General features: G+C 47.3%; 1 protein-coding gene across 1 annotated transcript in view; it reads right to left on the bottom strand.

The window, feature by feature from the left end:
* Window positions 1-19,237, bottom strand: part of TRPV5 (transient receptor potential cation channel subfamily V member 5) — a 28,537-nt gene extending 9,300 nt beyond the window's left edge. The window contains exons 1-8 of the mRNA XM_032592469.1: window positions 18,772-19,237; window positions 16,431-16,528; window positions 16,154-16,276; window positions 13,474-13,611; window positions 13,096-13,194; window positions 12,818-12,993; window positions 12,300-12,446; window positions 10,245-10,457 (exon numbers count right to left, since the gene is read on the bottom strand). Of these exons, the coding sequence (XP_032448360.1) occupies window positions 10,245-10,457; window positions 12,300-12,446; window positions 12,818-12,993; window positions 13,096-13,194; window positions 13,474-13,611; window positions 16,154-16,276; window positions 16,431-16,528; window positions 18,772-18,899 (1,122 nt within the window). The 5' untranslated portion in view covers window positions 18,900-19,237. The remainder of the gene's footprint in view (window positions 1-10,244; window positions 10,458-12,299; window positions 12,447-12,817; window positions 12,994-13,095; window positions 13,195-13,473; window positions 13,612-16,153; window positions 16,277-16,430; window positions 16,529-18,771) is intronic.
* Between the last annotated feature and the right edge of the window lie 13 nt (window positions 19,238-19,250).

Below are 19,250 nucleotides of genomic sequence, written 5' to 3' on the forward strand. Positions count from 1 at the left end.
CAGAAAAGAGGGTTAGAGACACTGAATGGATTTTAGTTTTGAGGAAGGGTCCCCATCTTATCCTGAGCAGTAGGTGTAGAAGGTACAGCCCTAAGGTCAAGATAAAAGAAGACCATCCTTCTTCTGGGCATGTTGTTTCACAGTAAAAGGCTTACAACATTACACACGTGTAGTGAAAGAATGCTGCAATACTGATCCTCAACTTTTGGAGGGTTATGGAGAATATCATTAAGACTGTGGACCCTCTTACCAGAAAACTGTGTTCATATATATGTCATCCCCACATGAAATGTACAAATAATTTCAACACATTCAGGTACACTTCAAAATTTTAGGAAATCTCTTCTCTAAGGTCACCTCTCTGAGTAGTGCACCCAAGAACGGAGTTGAGAGTCCCTGAGGCCAGTGGGAAAGTTGATGATCTAAACTAGGAAGGATGTGATCCCTCATTAGGCATAAGGAATGCTAATCATCTCTGCTCTGCTGATAAACTGGAACCTCTGAGCATCCCTCAGCAGGCTACTTGGAGTGTGTATTCACTGGTCCAGTGAGAGGCATAGTTTTGAAATAGGAAGAGATGCTATGTAGTAGGAGGTGATCTATGATATAAAGAAGGTACCCACCAGGACCCACACAGATATTCAGAAACTGACACCTCAGTAGAAGACAAGGATATAACCTTTATGGAAGAGTAGAACCAGACTTACCAACAGAGAGTGAAAATGTTTCAGGTAAATCATATGGGACCAGGAGAGATCAAAAAAATAGCTGATGTCTATGTGGTTGGTGAGCAATGTGATCTAACAAACTTGGCTAGACTTCAGTTACTTTATTGTTGATGTTGCTGCTGTTGTTGCTGTTATTGTTGTTTAGAGAATTGATGTTCTCTTGACAAACTGGTCAATTTTATTTTATCATCTAATGGGAATTTTCCCTTTTGCCTTGCTTCCAAGGAAGCTCAGAGCTTGGTTTTATTTTGTTTTGTTTTGTGTTTTGTTTAAATCCTCAGCTCTAACTGAATACCCCCTCTTCTGTCCTGAAATTCACTTCACGGGCCTCCTTCTTTTTCTTTTATCTTAATGTTCCTATAGCATCTCTCTTTAATTGTAAAACATTCCAACTCCTTTTGGAGAATCAGGTGTGAGTAGTGGAATAACTGGTAAGTATATTAAATACAGAAACAAAATAATATTAAATGTAGAAATAAAATAACCGCATATGTGTTTGTACAAAAACTTTGAATTCTTTTTAAAACTTTGTATCTTGGTTTAGTATGTCTGAAGAACTGCCACCGACCTTTCTTTCCTTGGCTCATCTATGAAAAGGAACTGTCCGTCAATAGATGAGTGGATAAAGAAGATATGGGGGATATATATATATATACAATAAAATATTATTCAACCACAAAAAAGAAGGAAATGCTGCCATTTGCAACAACATGGATGGGCCTTGAGGGCGTTATGTTAAGTAAAATAAGCCCAACAGAGAAGAGAGACACTGCATGGTACCACTTATATGTGGAATCTTAAAAAAAAAAAAAAAAAAGAAAGAAAAGAAAGAAAGAAAGAAAGAGAAAAAAAGTCAAAATCCCAGAAACAGAGTGTAGAAAAGGGACGGTGGGGTGAAAGAAATAGGGAGAAGTTGGTAAAAAGGCACAAACTCTCAGCTATAACATGAATAGGCTCCAAGAATCTAATGTAAAACATGACTGTAGTTAATTACACTGCATTATATAATTGAAATTTGCTAAGAGAATGGAACTTAATTGTTCTCATCAAAAACAAAGAAAGAAGATAAATATGTGAGGTGATGAGTGTGTTAATGAACTAGATGGTGGGGATCCTTTCATGGTGTGTACATATTCCAAATAACCGCAATGTATACTTTAGGAAACTTGCAATTTTCTTTGTCAATTATACATCAATAAAGATGAAAAAATAAAGGAACTATTGGGCTTTTAAAACACTTTGTTTTTCTTTTGATTTTAAAGGAATTCTAGTGTTTCACACCATGTGTTTAACGTAGGCTCTCGGTTCGGAATAGATACTCTTTTGTTTGTAAAATCTTTCAGAAAGATTTTAGTGGTTTAAAAATGGACAGGAGTGGGGCACCTGGGTGGCTCAGTTGGTTAAGCGTCCAACTCTTGATTTCAGCTCAGGTCATGATCTCGTGGTTTGTGAGGTCAGGCTCTGCGCTGACAGTGCAGCGTCTGCTTGGGTTTCTCTCTTTCTCTCTCCCTCTCTCTCTCTCTCTCTCTCTCTCTGCCTCTCCCTCTCTCCCAAAATAAATAAATAAACATTTAAAAAACGGGCAGGAACATTGAATTTTATAAATGACTTACTGGTGTCTATTGAACTGATGATAAGAATTTCCTCTTAATTAACTACCTTTGTGAATTGAACCCTAACTTAAACTGGTAAATGAGTTTTCCCTTGAATTTTGAGAATTTTATTCTCTGGAGATTGTATTCGAGATTTTCTGTCTCTGTTGAAAGGCTGATCCACAGCTTTTGGGATGTGTGGTCTTTCTGAAAGGATTTTGGAATCAAGGTCATGTTTGACAAAATAAAGTAGAAGAGGCACTCATTCTCAAGGTCCTATACATTCAGTCTCTCAATTCTCTCTCAAAGACTTCCCCCGTCCATTCTCAAGTCACAGCACTACGCCCTTAATGCAAACCTGCAGCATCTGTCATCTGGTTTACCATGAAACCATTTCCCCTCGTTCAACCCACCATCCACCATGCTTCTGGACTGGTCTTTCTAAAATGCAAATAGCATCACATGGCTGAGCTGCTCACTACCATTCCTAGTTCCCTGAAGTCTTCAAAATAGAAATGAAGGGGAGATAAGATTGGAGGGCACTCTCTAGATCTTTACCATAGCAGAAATTCCAAATATTCCAACAATAATCCCATTATATTCCAATAATGTATACATTTAATTAATGAATAAAGATGGAAGCATATTATTCAGTAGCGTGGAGACAGCAACAGGAATGAAAACTTGAAGAGGTAAAACCTGGGTTACCTCCAGGGAATAAGACATTGGGTCAGGAGAGGCCCCCACACTGCTGCTCTTCATTATACCTGCCATGTGATTTTCAAGTCATGTGCATGTGTTCTTCTAATTCTTTTGATTAGATGAGAATAAAGAACAATAAGACCCAGACTAGCAAACGTGATGTACAGAAGCCTTGCTGGTCTGGCTTCTCCTCTGTGTCCCCATATTCTGTGTGATGCTCCGGGCACATTGAACTATTGGGGTTCTCAGGTTTTAAGTCAGGCCTTTGCATGGACTGTGCCCTTTTCTTAGAATGCCTTCCTCCATGAGTTTACTGGCTCACATCTACTTAAGCCTTAAGACTCAGGTCACAGCATTCCTCCTGGGCCTCCTTTCCTGCCCCTCCACACCCCGCTCAGGGGCTCTCCCATTGGCACATGGCACCACTCTGCTTACATACCTCACCCAGCACACTGCAATCTTTTCATAAAGACCACAAATGCCTCGCCGGTAATCTCAGAGTCCCCCGAGAGCAGGGACGTACTACTCCTTTTTATCCACAATGCACCATGTAGTGGATGTTCCATTGATTTGAAATAAAGAAGGAAGGAAAAGAGGGGATAAGAAGGCAGGTGCAAGCTGACCATGATCAGAAAGTTGCAAAGGGGAGATAAAGACAGAATCGGGAAGTGGGACTGGGAAACCTCTCTGGAGGCATATGGGGAAAAGGTCACAATGAATTAGGCCTTTTCAGGATTTCCATATTCGTAGCTCAAGGTCACCTAAGGAAGCCTGGCTAATAATGCACTGAGAAAATACTCCACCCCACTCTAAAAATAAATGTCTTTCAATAATGACTGGAATTCTTTACATCATCATATGGCTTGCAATTTTCAGAGTTGTCAACAGCCAAATCCCCTGAGGAGGCTGATCATTCATACTTCATTGTGAGCCTAATGGCCTTGCTCTCATTTACCAGCTGACTGAGCTCATTGCCTTGAAGGAAATGCCCAGAGCGGGTGGGCATAGCAGAGTCAAAGTCACCTGAACCACTCAGAGACAGGCAGGGAGCATGGGCCACCCAGAGGAGGTGGGAAGACAGCAGAAACAGTGGTCAAATTCCAGTCCTAGACCTTCTCTACCTCCCCAAGACCCCAGCTTGCAAAGGAATGAAGTTCCCAGAAAGAGTCCTGCTGGCTAATAATGAGGAATTTCAGGGATTTCTAACCAGGCTGCCCCTCACACTCCATGTCCCTTGTCTTGCAGGGACAGATCAATTGTATCTGGACACAGGTGAGTGTGGGTAGCCCTCAAAGCCTGGGGACACGAGTTTCTCACGCAGTGGGTCCACTAAGAAAGAACACTGGTGTTCGGCACATCACTCTGGACAGAGAAATGACCTCAGTTGGTATTTAAAGGTGAAGTTCTGAGATAAAGCTGACCAAAATCCCAATTCCAGTGATGCTCTTACTAGCTGAGTGTCTTTGCCAAAGTACTTAAGCTCTCTGGCTTCAGATTCACTGTCTTTAAAGTGGTGATGATTTTCTTTAATTATTAGGATATCTATATGGATTAAATGATCTAATGCTTTGTCATCCAAAATGTGGTTCATAGAATTACAACATCAGCATTCCCCCAAAGCTAGTTAGGAATCTCAGGTCTCACTGGAGCTTTATTGTCAGAATCTGCGGAAATAAAATTTATTTATAAAAAATAAATCTATTTTTTATTTTACTTATTTTAATAATTATTTACTTATTTTTGAGAGAGAGAGAGAGAGAGAGAGCAGGGAGGGGAAGAGAGAGGAGACAGAGAATCACAAGCAGGTTCCGTGCTGTCAGCACAGATCCCAAGAAAGAGCTCAAACTCACAATCTGTGAGATCACGACATGAGGTGAAATCAAGAGTCAGGTGCATAACTGACTGAGCCACCCAGGTGCCCCTTTATTTTCTATTTTAGAGAGAAAGGGAGCACTCACACAAGCAGAAGAGAGGGGCAGAGGGCGAGAGAGAGAGTGCAAGTAGGGGAGAGGGGCAGAGGGAGACATGAGAGAGCATCTTAAGCAGGCTCCATGCTCAGCATGGAGCCCGACACGGGGCTCCATCCCACAACCCTGGAATAATGATCTGAGCCAAATCAAGAGTTGGACACTCAACTGACTAAGCAGCCCAGGAACCTCCTAGAATCTGCATTTTAACCAGCTCCCCCAAGCACTGATAAATGCATGTAAAGTGCACAAAGCAAGCACTAAGTTTGATGCTCAGTTAGATGCTATTTTCACCTACCAGGCTCCCTACTTCTCCTCGCCTCTTTTCTTCTTTAATTTGCTGTGCTTGTCTCACAGTAAGTTGGTTAGGAATGCTGAACAAAGTTGTGTAGAGCTGGAGGTCAGTTGGGTTTTTCAAATAGCTGTGGTGCTTTGGGTTTTTCAGAGCTTGTGAGGAGTAACGATGTGAAAAGATCAATCCCACTGACCATGACAGGTAGAGGACAATTTCTTTTTTTTTCGCACAAAGCAAATATTTAATAAATTATTTCTGAATTATTCAATTTGTTTGCTGTCTTCTTAGTTATTCTTTCTTACGGCAGGGTTACTTTCTATCATTCTTTTAAAACATTTTAATTCTAGTTTAGTTAATATATAGTGTTAAATCAGTTGCAGGAGTACAATATGGTGATTCAACAATTCTATACATCACCCAGGGCTCATCAAGATAGATGAACTCTTATTCCTCCATTTTACCCATCCCATCTGCTAACTATCTGTTTGTCTTCTGTAGTTAAGAGTGGGTTTTTTTCTTTTCTTTTTGGTTTATCTCTTTTTTTCTTTTGTTTTGTTTCTTAAATTCCACCTTTGGGTGACATCACAAGGTATTTGTCTTTCTCTGACTGGCTTATTTCTCTTGGCATGATACTCTCAAGCTCCATCCACATCATTGCAAATGGCAAGATTTCATGCTTTTAAATGAACGGAAACCTATGAGTCGTTCCTGCCACAGTCTTCTCCTTTCTTCCCTGCACCAAATCCATTGTACAGTAGTGATGCCAACCCCCAGCACATCCCCAGGCCAACCCACCATTATCTCTCACTTGCCGAACTAGAACAGCCTCTTTACTAGTCTCCCCACATCCACCGGGCCCCTTCAAATCTGTTCTCCATCCTACGCAGACATTTTTCTAAACCAGAAGTCCTGTCAAGTCCCTCCCCTAGTTAAAGTCCTTCTGAGGGGCACCTAGGTGGCTCAGTTGGTTGGGTGACTGACTGCAGCTCGGTCATGATCTCACAGTTTGTGAGTTTGAGCCCTACATCAGGCTCTGTGCTGACAGCTCAGAGCCTGGAGCCTGCTTCGGGTTCTGTGTCTTCCTCTCTCTTCTCCTTCCCCTGCCTTGTGTTCTCTCTATCAAAAATAAATAAACACCAAAAAAAAATTTTAAATCCTTCTCAGCTTCCCATTACCTTTGAGATAGAGAGTAAAATCTTCAATATGGCCTACAAGGCACTTCACGATTTGAGAAGGATCCACGTGGACAATCTCATCCGGAGGCCCTCACCGCGGCTCCTGTGTTCTAGCTCTTCTTTCAGTCCTCAGATGTTGGCAAAGTTCTTCCTGCCTCAGGGCTTTTGTGTATCCATTCTTTCTGCCTAGAACTAACTTTTCACCTCTAACTGGTATCCAGCTCTCTCAGCTTAGGTGTCTTCCTCAGGGAAACCTTCTCTGGCTTTTCAGCATGCCCAGGCGCCTGCTGTAAGCTCTCTTAGCATCCTGTCCTTTTCCTTACCAGAGGAAAAAATATTGTGAATTGTAACAATGATGGATTGTAATGAAATATCTATTCCTTTAATTAATGTACACCAGTCTGTAGACTGCAAAAGGGCAGAGAGATAGTGTGTATTTTGCTCAGACCATGTTGAATTTCTAACACCTATAACAATGTCTAGGTTCGGTAGGCAGAGGAGAGATGGAGGAAATCTTCAGGAGACAAAAAGGAAATTTGATGAGAGAGCAATGCCCTTTTGCTAAACAGCACATCAGGAATCTAAAGGACCAGAGTGATTGACTTAAGACTGGAAAGTTAGAGACGAATAGATACCCGAAATGGAAGCCAGTAGTTCTCAGCCCTGGCTGAATATTACGATCACTCAGAGAGTTCTTAAAAATACCATCAATGGACATTCTGATTTATTAGGTGTGGTGTAGCTTAGGAACCAGTGTTTTCACCAGCTTCCCTTCTTGGTGAAAAGTCACTGACCTAGTAAGAGGTAGGATCTGTGCAGGGCCAAATAACTATTTGGTTTCAAAGTCAGGACTAAAACCCAAGCCACCTGACTCCCACACTTTGAACTTTCTGCTCCCCTGGAAACCCAAGAGAACTAGGACTGCAATGCATGTCATTCTGCCTAAACCAACTAGACGTTGAATGGAGGTAGGAGATCAATCCAGTTAATAGCGTGCTTAGGAAACTCTGGAAAAGCACAGCTTTAATGGCTGAACAATGAGGCATCTTAGAGTGAAGTAACCTCTTAAGATAGCCCCAAAACTGGACAGAGACACACTAACTCCATCCTCATGGATGTCTGCTTTTGTGTAGTTTGTTTTGTTGCATATAAATAGATGAGTTTTTCCATTCATTTCAACTGTCCTGAGAAGGTAAGGCTGGGCGGCTCTCATGGAGCACAGTGACTTCTCTGGATCCCATGAGATCCACAGAGAAAATTCTTCTGTGACTGAGAGCCCTGTGCATCCAATTTATTAGTATAATTGGATATTAAAGTATTCATTTGTCTAAGATAAATCCCCGTGGGCCAACTAACATGTCAACAACTGCATGAATCAAGTTAAGGGGTGTCTGGGTGGCTCGGTCAGTTAAGCACAACCTTGGCTCAGGTCATGATCTCATGGTTTGTGAGTTTGAGCCCCACATCAGGCTCTGCGCTGACAGTGTGGAGCCTGCTTGGGATTTTCTGTCTCCTCTCTCTCTGCCCCTCCCCCAGCTCACATACTCTCTCTCTCTCTCTCTCAAAATAAATAAATAAACATTTTTTTTTAATCTTGCTTGGGATTCTCTCTCTCCCTTTCTCTCCCTGCCCCTCCCCCACTCATGCTCCCATGCTCTTTTTCTCTCAAAACAAATAAATAAACTTTAAAAAATCAAACCAAGGCACACTTGGTGCATTTTCATTGCTCTAAGACTCTCAAGTAATATAAAGTAGGAAAAAAAGAGAATTTCCTATTATTTAATAAGCCCAGTACATCATGAAATCAGGATCTTTCAGATCATGGTGATCAGCTGAGAAGCCCCTGATATTATCCAGATTGATTTATTTACTGAATAAGAGGACCCAGATATTCCATAAATTCAGGACAAGGCTCAAGGGGTAACACCAAACAACAGGGACCTTCCATTGGTGGTCTTTGCTACCCGATCCTCTTATAAGACCATTTGTAACCCTTAGCCTCTCTCCCCTGACCAAGAAAAGAATATTTGAAAGTCAATAGTCTTCTATTTGGGTTAAAGTAGCTATTATCTAAGTGAAAGACAAAAGGGTAAAAGTAGTACCAGGGAAGAACGGAAGGAAAGAGGAAAGAAAAGAGAAGGATGGGGAGGTTGTCTTAGCTAAAACTATGCTTCACCTAGTCCTGAGGCAAGGGGAGGGGATCTTCCTAATATAGACTATCTGGGTCAAAAAACATGTTAGTCCTGTCCTGAACAGAAAGGGGCACATAGGGAGGAGACTTAGAGTACTCAATTGTTCAGTTATCACCCAATTCTCAGGCCAGAACGTTATCTACAATCTAAATCCAGAAAATCCCTAGGTAAGCTTGAGACAAAGGGGGACTGGGAGAACAACACATCTGGGAAATAGGGCCTAGAATGTTGGAAAAGCCCAGTCACCCTCAGCTCATTCATGGGTGTGCATTTTCCCCATTTCTAGTTTCCCACCCATCTCACTTGGCCGTCTTCTCAGTGTCCTTACTTCCCCCTGTGTGGGTTCCACACCAGGGCCAGCCTTTGTGCCCAATTTGAGATGCATGGAATACAACCTCCCCCCAGCACACTGGTGCCCGCCATAACAGGGCAGCCACTCCACACTCAGGATCATCCTCTCTGGGCAGCAAACCCTCCTTTGTCAGAGACAGGCTCTGTATACACGAGCACGCTGAATATATACTGAGAGGCAGTTACAGGAGCAAGCGAGGTGGAGTGTTGTGACCAACTCTGCGGTTTAATGAGGCTCTGCCCTGTTGTTTCCCTGTGTATCCCACTCTCTCTGGCCTAACTTGACTCGGGGTTTTTGTTCCTAGACGAAGCAAGCAACTTATGTTCTCTTTCTGACCCGAACTACCCCTCTTCCTAGCCGAGGCTGCGCCATACCTGTGGCTGGCCCATCCTCCATGGAACATAAATCTCCAGTCACCTAGCTCTTACTCACCTGGCAAAATCCTTCTTTTGCCTTCTGCCCACATACTTGCACCCACCTTTGGCTATTTCAGGTCCCCGGGACAAAAACTGTGGTTAGCCACGAACTGTAAACCAACCCAAAGTAGCCACACTCATTGACTGTAGATGCTCAGGGGCTCCCATTAGAGCCTACTAATGCCGTCACCCGAGAAGGAGAGTTTGCTCCCATCAACAGCAGACTCTTACGGCTACTCTACACCTCTGCCCAGCCATCCTTACCACCCTGGGTCTCTGAACAACACTACAGAATGGCAAGCCCACAGGCATAAAAGGAGCCTCAGAAATTATTTACTTCAACCTGCTACTTAATCCAGGGACCTTGTGCAGGGGACCTGACAGGTGGTCTGACAGCTGACACAGGATTGCCAATGCCCTCATGTTGACAGTACACAGAAGAGAGGGCAGGCCAGGAGGGACGTCTGTGTTGCCCTAACAGACCAGAAATGGACTCAGAAATGTACTTGGAGTATGATTTTCCTCCCTTTTGAACAATAGGGCTTGCGAATTATAAGGAAGTTCACAAATGTATGGTGTTCGTAACAACAAGTATTCTTTCAGGGTTAGCGAGAAAAACCACAGGTCCCTGGGTAAGTGTGTTTTTTTACTCATTAAGCTCCCTTTTTGGCGGCTATCTCATGCCAAATTTCTGTCTGCGTGACCAGGAGCCTGTAGCCGCTGGAGCCCAGTGAGTAGTGCCTTTCCTGGGTAGGTATCCTTCAGGCGTCCAGCACCAGCACCCCGCGCTCCCACTCCCTTCCATCCCCTTCCAGGAAGAGTCACCTGCAGCAGTTTCTGCTGGAGGACTGTGTTGTCCCGGGGATCTGTGCGGTTGCCCAAGCGGAACTTGAGGGGGCGGTAGATGCAGCAGGCGGTGAAACAGATCATATAGAGCATGTACAAGGCACCCAGAATGTGAAAGTACCGCTGTCCGTATCTCTTCCACTTGAGGCTCACCAGCTCTTTCACTGGGGTCTGGTCCAGGATCTGGCGAGCCTACCATGGAAGCAGTGCATAGGTTGGGGGACAGGGGGTGACTGGCACGGTGAGGAGTGCTGGATTTCCCGCCAGGTCCCAGAGGGCAGCGCAACAACAGCATCATCACCATTCATTCTGTTAAAGAAGTAAGCACGAGACGCCAGAACCCCAATGAGGCTTTGAGGGATGAGCAGTAGTTAGTAGAAAGAAGGGGGAGTTAGAGATCGGTCCATGAGCAGCAGCAGTCGCCAAGGCAGCCAGGCGAGAGAGGTGGTCATCTGCAAACGAGGTGCATCTGGGGACGTGAGAGGACCTGTGGGGAGTGGTGGGCAGGAGTTCTAAGGGGTGACGTAGATAAGAGGCAGACCATCAGGTATTGGGAGCACAGTGGGGAGTTTGAATTATCTTTCTGAATGCAATAGGGAGCACAGGGGGTTCAAGCAAGGAAGTAGTCCTATTTTCTCTGCAAGTCTTAGGCACTGGAGGGGAGCGGTAGAGGCACAGAAAGTTGGATGAGGCAACCATCTAAGCCCCCGCGGCAGGCTGGAGTCTGACGGAAGTACACAGCAAGGGGTTAAGCACAAATGAGAGTGGGGGGTAGAGGGAATGAAGCATCTGAGAAAGTAAGAAAAGGCAAAAGTCAAACCATAGCTGTAGGAATGAACCATTAGCCAACAGAATACCTTTTCTGCTGAACCCAGAGGGAAGGAGAGATGGTGGGCAGTTTCTGATATATTTGGCAGCTCAAGGCAGGAAGTAGGAGGAGCCCGATTTTTGCGGAGAGCCTCAATTTTTGCCATAATGTAGGAGTCTGGGCTTTGAGGGAACTAAGGGGGGAAGGCTATGAGAGATGTAAAAGGGACTAGGAATTTTGAAGGAAAGGAAAAGTAGCTGACTAAGACAAGAATAAAACCTGGAGGAGAACACTGAGAGCTCACTGAAACCGGACATCAAGGATTTATGTCGGCACAGTTCACACAGCAGGATTGGCGTTCTAATTCCTAAGAAATCCTGATAGAAGTTTATCTGCTTCCAGGAATATTCTCTGAGTAAGATCACATAAAGTGACCTTTCAAGTTCTCTCTTACTAATGATTGTCTACATTTTATGGCCTTATAAAGGTTGTTAGGAAATTGTCAGGTTGCAGATAAACAACAGAAATTCTATCTTGCCACTATTTTGGAAGTTCCCGAGGACCCGAAGCATTTGCTCCTTGCTCCTAGAGTCTTCGACAAATTTTCCCATCCTACCGTTCACTCAATTCAGTACTATCAGAATGGCGCACGTGTTTCCCGCTCTCTGGGGAGCTCTCTTTCCCCTCCTCTTCCTGGTGAATTCCAGCTCCCCTAGAAGACCCAGCTCAAGCCCTTCTTCTGTGACATCTTCCCTGGCCCATCCAGGACAAGTCACTTGACCTCAGTGTTGCTGCCACTGTGCATGGTGCAGACTCCTATGGTGGCATACGTTGTACTCCATTGCACTTACTGAGGACAGGGAGTGGGGTGAGAGGAAGCAGACAGGAACTATGATTGATTTATTTCTGTACTCTCAGTTCCTTATACAGCAGCTGGGACTCAGAAGGTCCTCAGTGTGCTGAATGAATGAATGAATGCTAGGAAGCGGCTTCCGTTTGGAGAGTCCCTCACCTAAAAGGTTAGTATGAGAAAGGTAAGCAGAAAGGGCTGGAGCTGGGCAGAGGGAGAACACAGTCAGACTGGACTTTTCTTCCAAAGGCTCCATGGTTCGGTTCTCATCTCCATTTATTATAAAGCAGGGAAGTGTCTGGAGCCCAGGATGTAAGCAAATGGACAGGCTTTGCTCAGACACTTGACAGCCCCTGGTCATCTGTGGCACCCATACCTCTCGCTTCTTGGAGGAAATCACCAGCTCTAGAAAGGACATGTCCTCCCCCCAGGAGTCGATCTCGGTGAGGTCGTAGAGAGTGGAGGTCAGCGGCCCGTAGGTCCACTGGATGTGCTTCCGCTTCTGCATCAGGTGCTGGAACATCTGAGAAGACACGGGGGTGAGTCGGAGGGTCAGTGTGAGAAGCTGGGCCGGGGGGTCTCCACCGCTGACGACGGCTACGGCCCGCTCCTTGCGACTGACGGACAGTTAGTTGCGTGAGCCTCCTTTTTTCTGGTTGTCTTTCTTTCCCACACACCCTATAAGGATCTGAAAGAGGAGGACGGGCAAAGGGAACAGAACGCCGGGCTCCCAGAGCACATGTCCTAAAGCGACATTCTCAAAGCCTCCCGCCCAGGGGTCCCTGAGGCTGAACATTTAGCGACAGAGTAGGGAGGAAGGGGCCCCACCCTCCGGGCAGTTGGGCACCAAGGGTCTTTGAAAGGCCGCCATGGGGCCAGGGGAGTGTCCCTCACCACGGTGTTGCCCTCCACTCCGGCCAGCTTGAAGGGGGTGAGACCCTGGTGATTGGGCACGAGGTCCAGGGACTGCAGGTGGTCCCTGCGCCCATCATAGGACAGCAGCAGGTTGTACATCTGGCAGGCAAAGGTCTTGTTGGGCTGCAGGACGAGGATGTGCAACACGGTGTTTCCTGGGGGAGGACGCGGGCGTCACGTGGCCGTTGCGCTGAAGTCCCCGCTGATGCCCTGCCCGACCTGGGGTGGCCCCTGCCCTTCCGGCCCCCAGCTCTTACCCAGGGAGTCCTGGGCCCGGATGTCAGCTCCATGCTCAATGAGCAGCCTCACCATCTCCTCACTGCCCACGCAGGCAGCAAAGGACAAGGGGTGCTCCCCTGTGGACACAGAAGGCTCGCTGCCGTGAGGGCCCGATGGGCTGGGGGATGGGCAGCGTCCCCGAGTGACTGCCTCCTTGCCCTCGCGTGGCAGCTCTGGGCTCGGGGACGCTCGTCAGCAGAAGCAGAGGCAGGGATGGAGCACGCGGCGCGGGGAGGCTTGGCTCTGGCCTGATACCCTGGAAGGCCCAGCTGCTTCCGGCCCTCCTCGGCCCGCCCTCCCTTTGCTCTTGCCCACCTCCCCATGTCCCTTCCTCCCAGCCCCGGCCCCGCTCTCACCAAAGTAGATGAGGTTGCGGGGGCTGCGGCGGAACGCCGTGCCTGTGGCTCTCGCAGACACGCTGGCCCCGTGGGCAAGCAGGGCTCTCACCAAGTTCACGTTCTGGTTCACGATGGCTATGTGCAGGGCGGTCTGACCTGGCCCAGAGAGAGAGAGACGTCTCAGTGATAGGGCTGTCCCCAATTCTTCCAAGGACACAACATCTCACTGGCAGGCAGGAGGTCCCTGAGAGGTCCTGGCATAGATTTCTGCCCTTGGCTTAGCACAGTGGCCTGAGACTCAGGGCAATTTGTCTCAGAGGCTGTCCACCTCACTGTCCCCACCTCTTGACTGTTGTGGGTAGGGTGTACATGGAATCACTGTAATGTTGTTATAAGAGAAAGAAACAGAGTTTTGTCCTACAGGGAACATGAGAGGAGTTGAAAGGAAAGGAAACAGTGAATGGCTAAATAAAGTCACATATGCTTGCAATCCCAGACTTCAAGCTGTATTACAAAGTTATAATCATCAAGACAGTATGGTACTGGTACATGAACAGACACATAGATCAATGGAACAGAATAGAGAACCCGGAAATGAACCCACAAATGTATGGCCAACTAATCTTTGACAAAGCAGGAAAGAATATCCAATGGTAAAAAGACAGTGTCTTTAGCAAATGGTGCTGGGAAAACTGGACAGCAACATGCAGAAGAATGAACCTTGACCACTTTCTTACACCATACACAAAAATAAACTCAAAACAGATGAAAGACCTAAAGATAAGACAGGAAGCCATCCAAATCCTAGTGGCAAAAACAGGCGACAACCTCTTTGACCTCAGCTGCAGCAACTTCTTACTCGACATGTCTTGGGAAGCAAGGGAAACAAAAGCAAACATGAACTATTGGGACCTCACCAAGATAAAAACCTTCTGCACAGTGAAGGAAACAATCAGCAAAACTAAAAGGTAACCAACAGAATGGGAGAAGATATTTGCAAATGACATCTCAGATAAAGGGTTAGTATCCAAAATCTATAAAGAACTTATCAAAATCAATACCCAAAAAACAAATAATCCAGTGAAGAAAGGGGCAAAAGACATGAATAGACACTTTTTCAAAGAAGACATCCAGATGGCCAACCGACACATGAAAAAATGCTCAACATCACTCATCATCAGGGAAATACAAATCAAAACCACAATGAGATACCACCTCACACCAGTCAGAATGGCTAACATTAACAATTTAGTTAGGCAACGACAGATGTTGGCAAGGATGGGGAGAAAGAGAAACCTTTTTTTAAAATGTTTATTCATTTCTGAGAGACAGAGCACTAGAGGTGGAGGGGCAGAGACAGAGGGAGACACAGAATTTGAAGCAGGCTCTTGGCTCTGAGCTGTAAGCACAGACCCCGATGTGGGACTCAGACTCACCAGCCGCGAGATCATGACCTGAGCTGAAGTTGGACACTTAATCAACTGAACCACTCACGTGCCCCAAATAGGAATCATTTTGCACTGCTGGTGGGATTGCAGACTGGTGCAGCCACTCTGGAAAACAGTGTGAAGGTTCTTCAAAAAATTAAAAATAGAACTACTTTATGACCCAGCAATTGCACTACTAGGTATTTATCCAAAGGATGCAGGCGCACCAATTCAAAGAGGCACATGTACCCCAATGTTTATAGCAGCACTATCAACAATAACCAAAGTATGGAAAGGACCCAAATGTCCATCGACTGATGAACGGATAAAGAAGATGTGGTACCAGGGCGCCTGGGTGGCTCAGTCGGTTAAGCGGCCGACTTTGGCTCAGGTCATGATCTCACGGTCCGTGAGTTCGAGCCCCGCGTCGGGCTCTGTGCTGACAGCTCGGAGCCTGGAGCCTGTTTCAGATTCTGTGTCTCCCTCTCTCTGACCCTCCCCCGTTCATGCTCTGTCTCTCTCTGTCTCAAAAATAAAATAAACGTTAAAAAAAATTTTAAAAAAAAGATGTGGTATATATATATATATATATATATATATATATATACACAATGGAATATTATTCAGTGATCAAAAAGAAAGAAATCTTGCCATTTGTAACAACATGGTTGGAACTAGAGGGTATTATGCTAAGAGAAATAAGAGAAAAACAAATATCATGTGACTTCACTCATATGTGGAATTTAAAATACAAAACATAAGGGATGGGAAGCAAAAATAACATAAAAACAGAGATGGAGACAAACCATAAGAAAGTCTTAAATACAGAGAACACACTGAGGGTTGCTGGTGGGGAGTTGCGTGGGGGGATGGGCTAAATGGATGATGGGCATGAAGGAGGGCATTTGTCGGAATGAGCATTGGGTGTTACGTGTAAGTGATGAATCACTAAATTCTATTCCTGAAGTCATTATTACACTATATGTTAACTAACTTGGATTTAAATTATAAATCAATCAATCAATCAATCAATAAAGGGCAGCTGCGTTTGGAGCCCTCTATGAAGAGATGAATCTCAAAAAAAAAAAGAAAGAAAGTCACGGATGCTAAAGGCCAAGACTGGGACGTATGCATGCCTTCCAACTCAAGGGCAACCTTCCTGAACCCTCTAGCACCTCTTCCCAGGCCACCCTTCGGAGACCCATTTTAAGAGGTGACATCAGACTCTCCCACACCTGTCTCCACCTTGAACTACTGTGTGGGCTCCTCACCTACAAATGGCTCACACAAGGTGGGCTCCTTGACCAGCTCCGGGGCAGCCTCTATCAGCACCACGGCGGCCTCGAGATTGTCATAGAGGGCCGCTATATGCAGTGCGGTCTCCCCCAAGGCTCCTGGAGGGGAGTAAGATAGGAGTGTCAAACACCTCCAAGAACATCTTGAGGAAGGGGCTCTGGCTCAAGGCTCTCTCCCTGCTTCCTCGCAGAAATCCTCAGCGTCCTGGGGCGAGGCAGGGCAGGTGGCCTGGCTCCATCACACCCAACCCACCTCTCTGTCGGAAATCACAGCTTCGGTCCAGCAGAAGTTTCTTGAGGGCACACAGGTCATTTTCCTTGGCTGCCTGAAGCAGTGGAGACTCTCGGATCCTGGGAGAAGATGAACGTGAGTCCAGTAGAGACAGAATCACTGAGAGGCCAAAGGCAGAGAGAGGATCAGAGACCTTCTCTATGTGGAACAGATACGAGTCACACAGTGTGCAGTGACACATTGCAAAGAGTCGTTAACTGGACTCTAGCTGAGGGTCAGACTGGGGTGAGAGTTTCCCCCATGGTTGTGTCATTGCCAGCTCTGCCCAAGTCTGGTGGGGGGTGGTTGGCGGTGGGGGGGGGGGGAGGCCTCAAGGCTCCAGTGGGCAGAAGACTTGTGGGGGCAGAAGGGGCCCATGCTGCAGAGCTGGTGGCCCTGATGACCCTGACAGGAGGCCATCGGGCCTCACTGAATCCACCTAAGCTGAGTAAATGTTTTCACCCCTGCTCCCAGGCCTGCTGAGCTAGCTCTCCTTAGGCTAAGGGAGTCAGAGAGACCAGAGGGGCAGAGAGGCAGAGAGGGACCAGCTGTTGGAACTTAGGCGATTTACAAGCTGCCAAAATTCCAAATACCCCTCAGGGCTGCTCAGAGTCAGATCCACGCTGTGGGGGGGGGGGGGGGTGGTGCGGAGGACGGATTCCTTCCGTGTTTTACCCCATTCATAACTGAGGAGGATCATAGCCTTGGGCTCCTCTGGGAACCTAGCAGCTAGGAGCAGAAGCCCTGTGGAGGTATCCGTCCTAAGGCACTTCTTGTCAGTTCATCTTTGTTTCTTCCCTGCCTGGATGAACCAAACAAAAGCTAAAGCTGCAGGCACAAATCAGATCCCAGGGTGAATACAAGGCAGGGGAGGGTCACGAGGGGAGAAATGAGAGGCAAACAGACTGACCAGTGCTTCCCCTGGTGTCCCCACGTCCCCCATCCTCTCTTCCAATTGTCCTGTGAGCCAGGGGGAAGAATATTTTTATTTAAAGAAGAAGCTTTTTATCTTGAGGTGGAGCTCAGGTCTGCCCATTAGAAAAGTACTCTCAGGAGGGACCAGCAGAGTAAGGGCCAGCGCCCTCCCCACCTCACCTAGACCCTCAGGGTGAATAGTCCCAGCTCAGGGTAACCAGGGCTAACCTGGTTTCACCCCCTGTGCTGGACGCACCGCACACAGCTTCAGCACCCGGGCCTCTAGCGCACCGCCCTCTGCGGAGGGCAGGTCCAGAACCCAGCTCTCTCTCCAAGACTGCCCTGGCCTCACCCTGAAGTTTCGAGGGAGGTGGGGAGGCCAAAGGTTCCCTCACAGGGCCTGGGGTGGGGGTTGGTGAGCAAGCAGAGAGCCTTTCCCAAATGAGGGCTCCGACTGCAGCCACAGCCAGCTGTACCATTGGTGAGGCCCAGCGCGAAAGAAAAATGTAGGACTCCCGGTTCGAAAATTACGAATTTCAAGTTGACCACAGCAGCGCATTAAACCAAGTGCAGGGGTTTTCTGCAACACGGGATCCTGTGCCACTGTAGAGGCCACCTGCCCACGAGGCCAGCCCTGGCTGGACCGCAGGCCTGCTACTGTCTGCTCACCCCATCCCCAGGCAGCTCTCAGATGGGTGACAGGTTCCCCAGATGCTCTGAGGCAGAGGCCCACCTGCAGGATATAGGTCCCCGCCCTGGCCGCTGCTTTTCCGTGAAACACATCAGCCCCACCTGACCTGCAGGCATCCCCCGGGCAGGCACAGGCCTCATTCAGTCTACCGATGATCCTCCCGACCCAGCATTCCGCTGCACAAAGTAGACACTCAATAAAAGGTAGATAAGCTGAGTTTCCCTCATCAGCTGGTCAGCTCCAGAAGTTCTACAGAACACAGCTCTCCTCCTCTTTTTCACACAAGCAATTTTCCTTCACGCTAATGGGAATGCTTCGCTCTTTCTCCAGGCAACAAGTCTTCCAAAACCTGCAGGATCTCGTGCCTTCCCCGGTAATTTGCTCCCCACCAGCCTTCACCTGCCTGTCCTCCCCCTCCCCCAATCTGCTTTCTTCTATCCTTCTTCTGTTCCTGTCCCTTTCTGTCCCCCAGCCCCCTCCTCCACCAGCCAGGCAGGTTGGAGCTGTAGTGTCACTTTGTCCCTGGCTTCGAATCTACACTGAGTCTCCTCCTGCCCACTGACAGAGACAGCTGGGGTTCGTAAGGAGTGGGCTGGGTGCACCCGACCACCCGACACTGAATGCTGGGCCGCTGCAAGCAGAGATACAGCAGCGGAGTGGATCAGAGGGTTGGGGGATCAGGGGGAGGTGGGACGTGGCACGACTGGGGCAGCCTACCTCTTCTGTTGCAGCATGTGGGCCTCGTCCAGATGCTGATCCCAGTCCTGCTCTCTGAGCAGCCAGGAGGCCAGAAGTTTCTGGAGTTGGACCCTGGGCCCCTCTGCCTTAGGTGGAGGAGACCCCATATTGTCTTCTTTCAGGCACTGGCAGGTTAGGGAATGTGGTAAAAGGAGCCGGTCTAGGAGTCCACAGAGGAGGAGGCGGGGTCTGTTTGGGGTTGGGACTGAGAGTGAGTATATCTCCAGTGTGACTTGTGTATACAGCGTGCAGTTTGTGGGTGGAGTGTGTGTGTATGCAGTGAGGTGACTGGGGGCCCTGCCAGGAGAATGTGGCTTTACCTGGAGGGGAGGAGCTCTCTCTAGAGAGCCCCCGGGCACAGAACCTGCTCTAGAGTTGGGAGGGGAGGTGGAGGAGGGAACTTCCTTCCCAGCAGTGGACTGGGGCTGCAGGGGAGACAGGGGCAGGCTAGGAGGCTA

The sequence above is a fragment of the Lynx canadensis genome, chromosome A2, assembly GCF_007474595.2.
Source record: "Lynx canadensis isolate LIC74 chromosome A2, mLynCan4.pri.v2, whole genome shotgun sequence".
NCBI lineage: Eukaryota > Metazoa > Chordata > Mammalia > Carnivora > Felidae > Lynx > Lynx canadensis.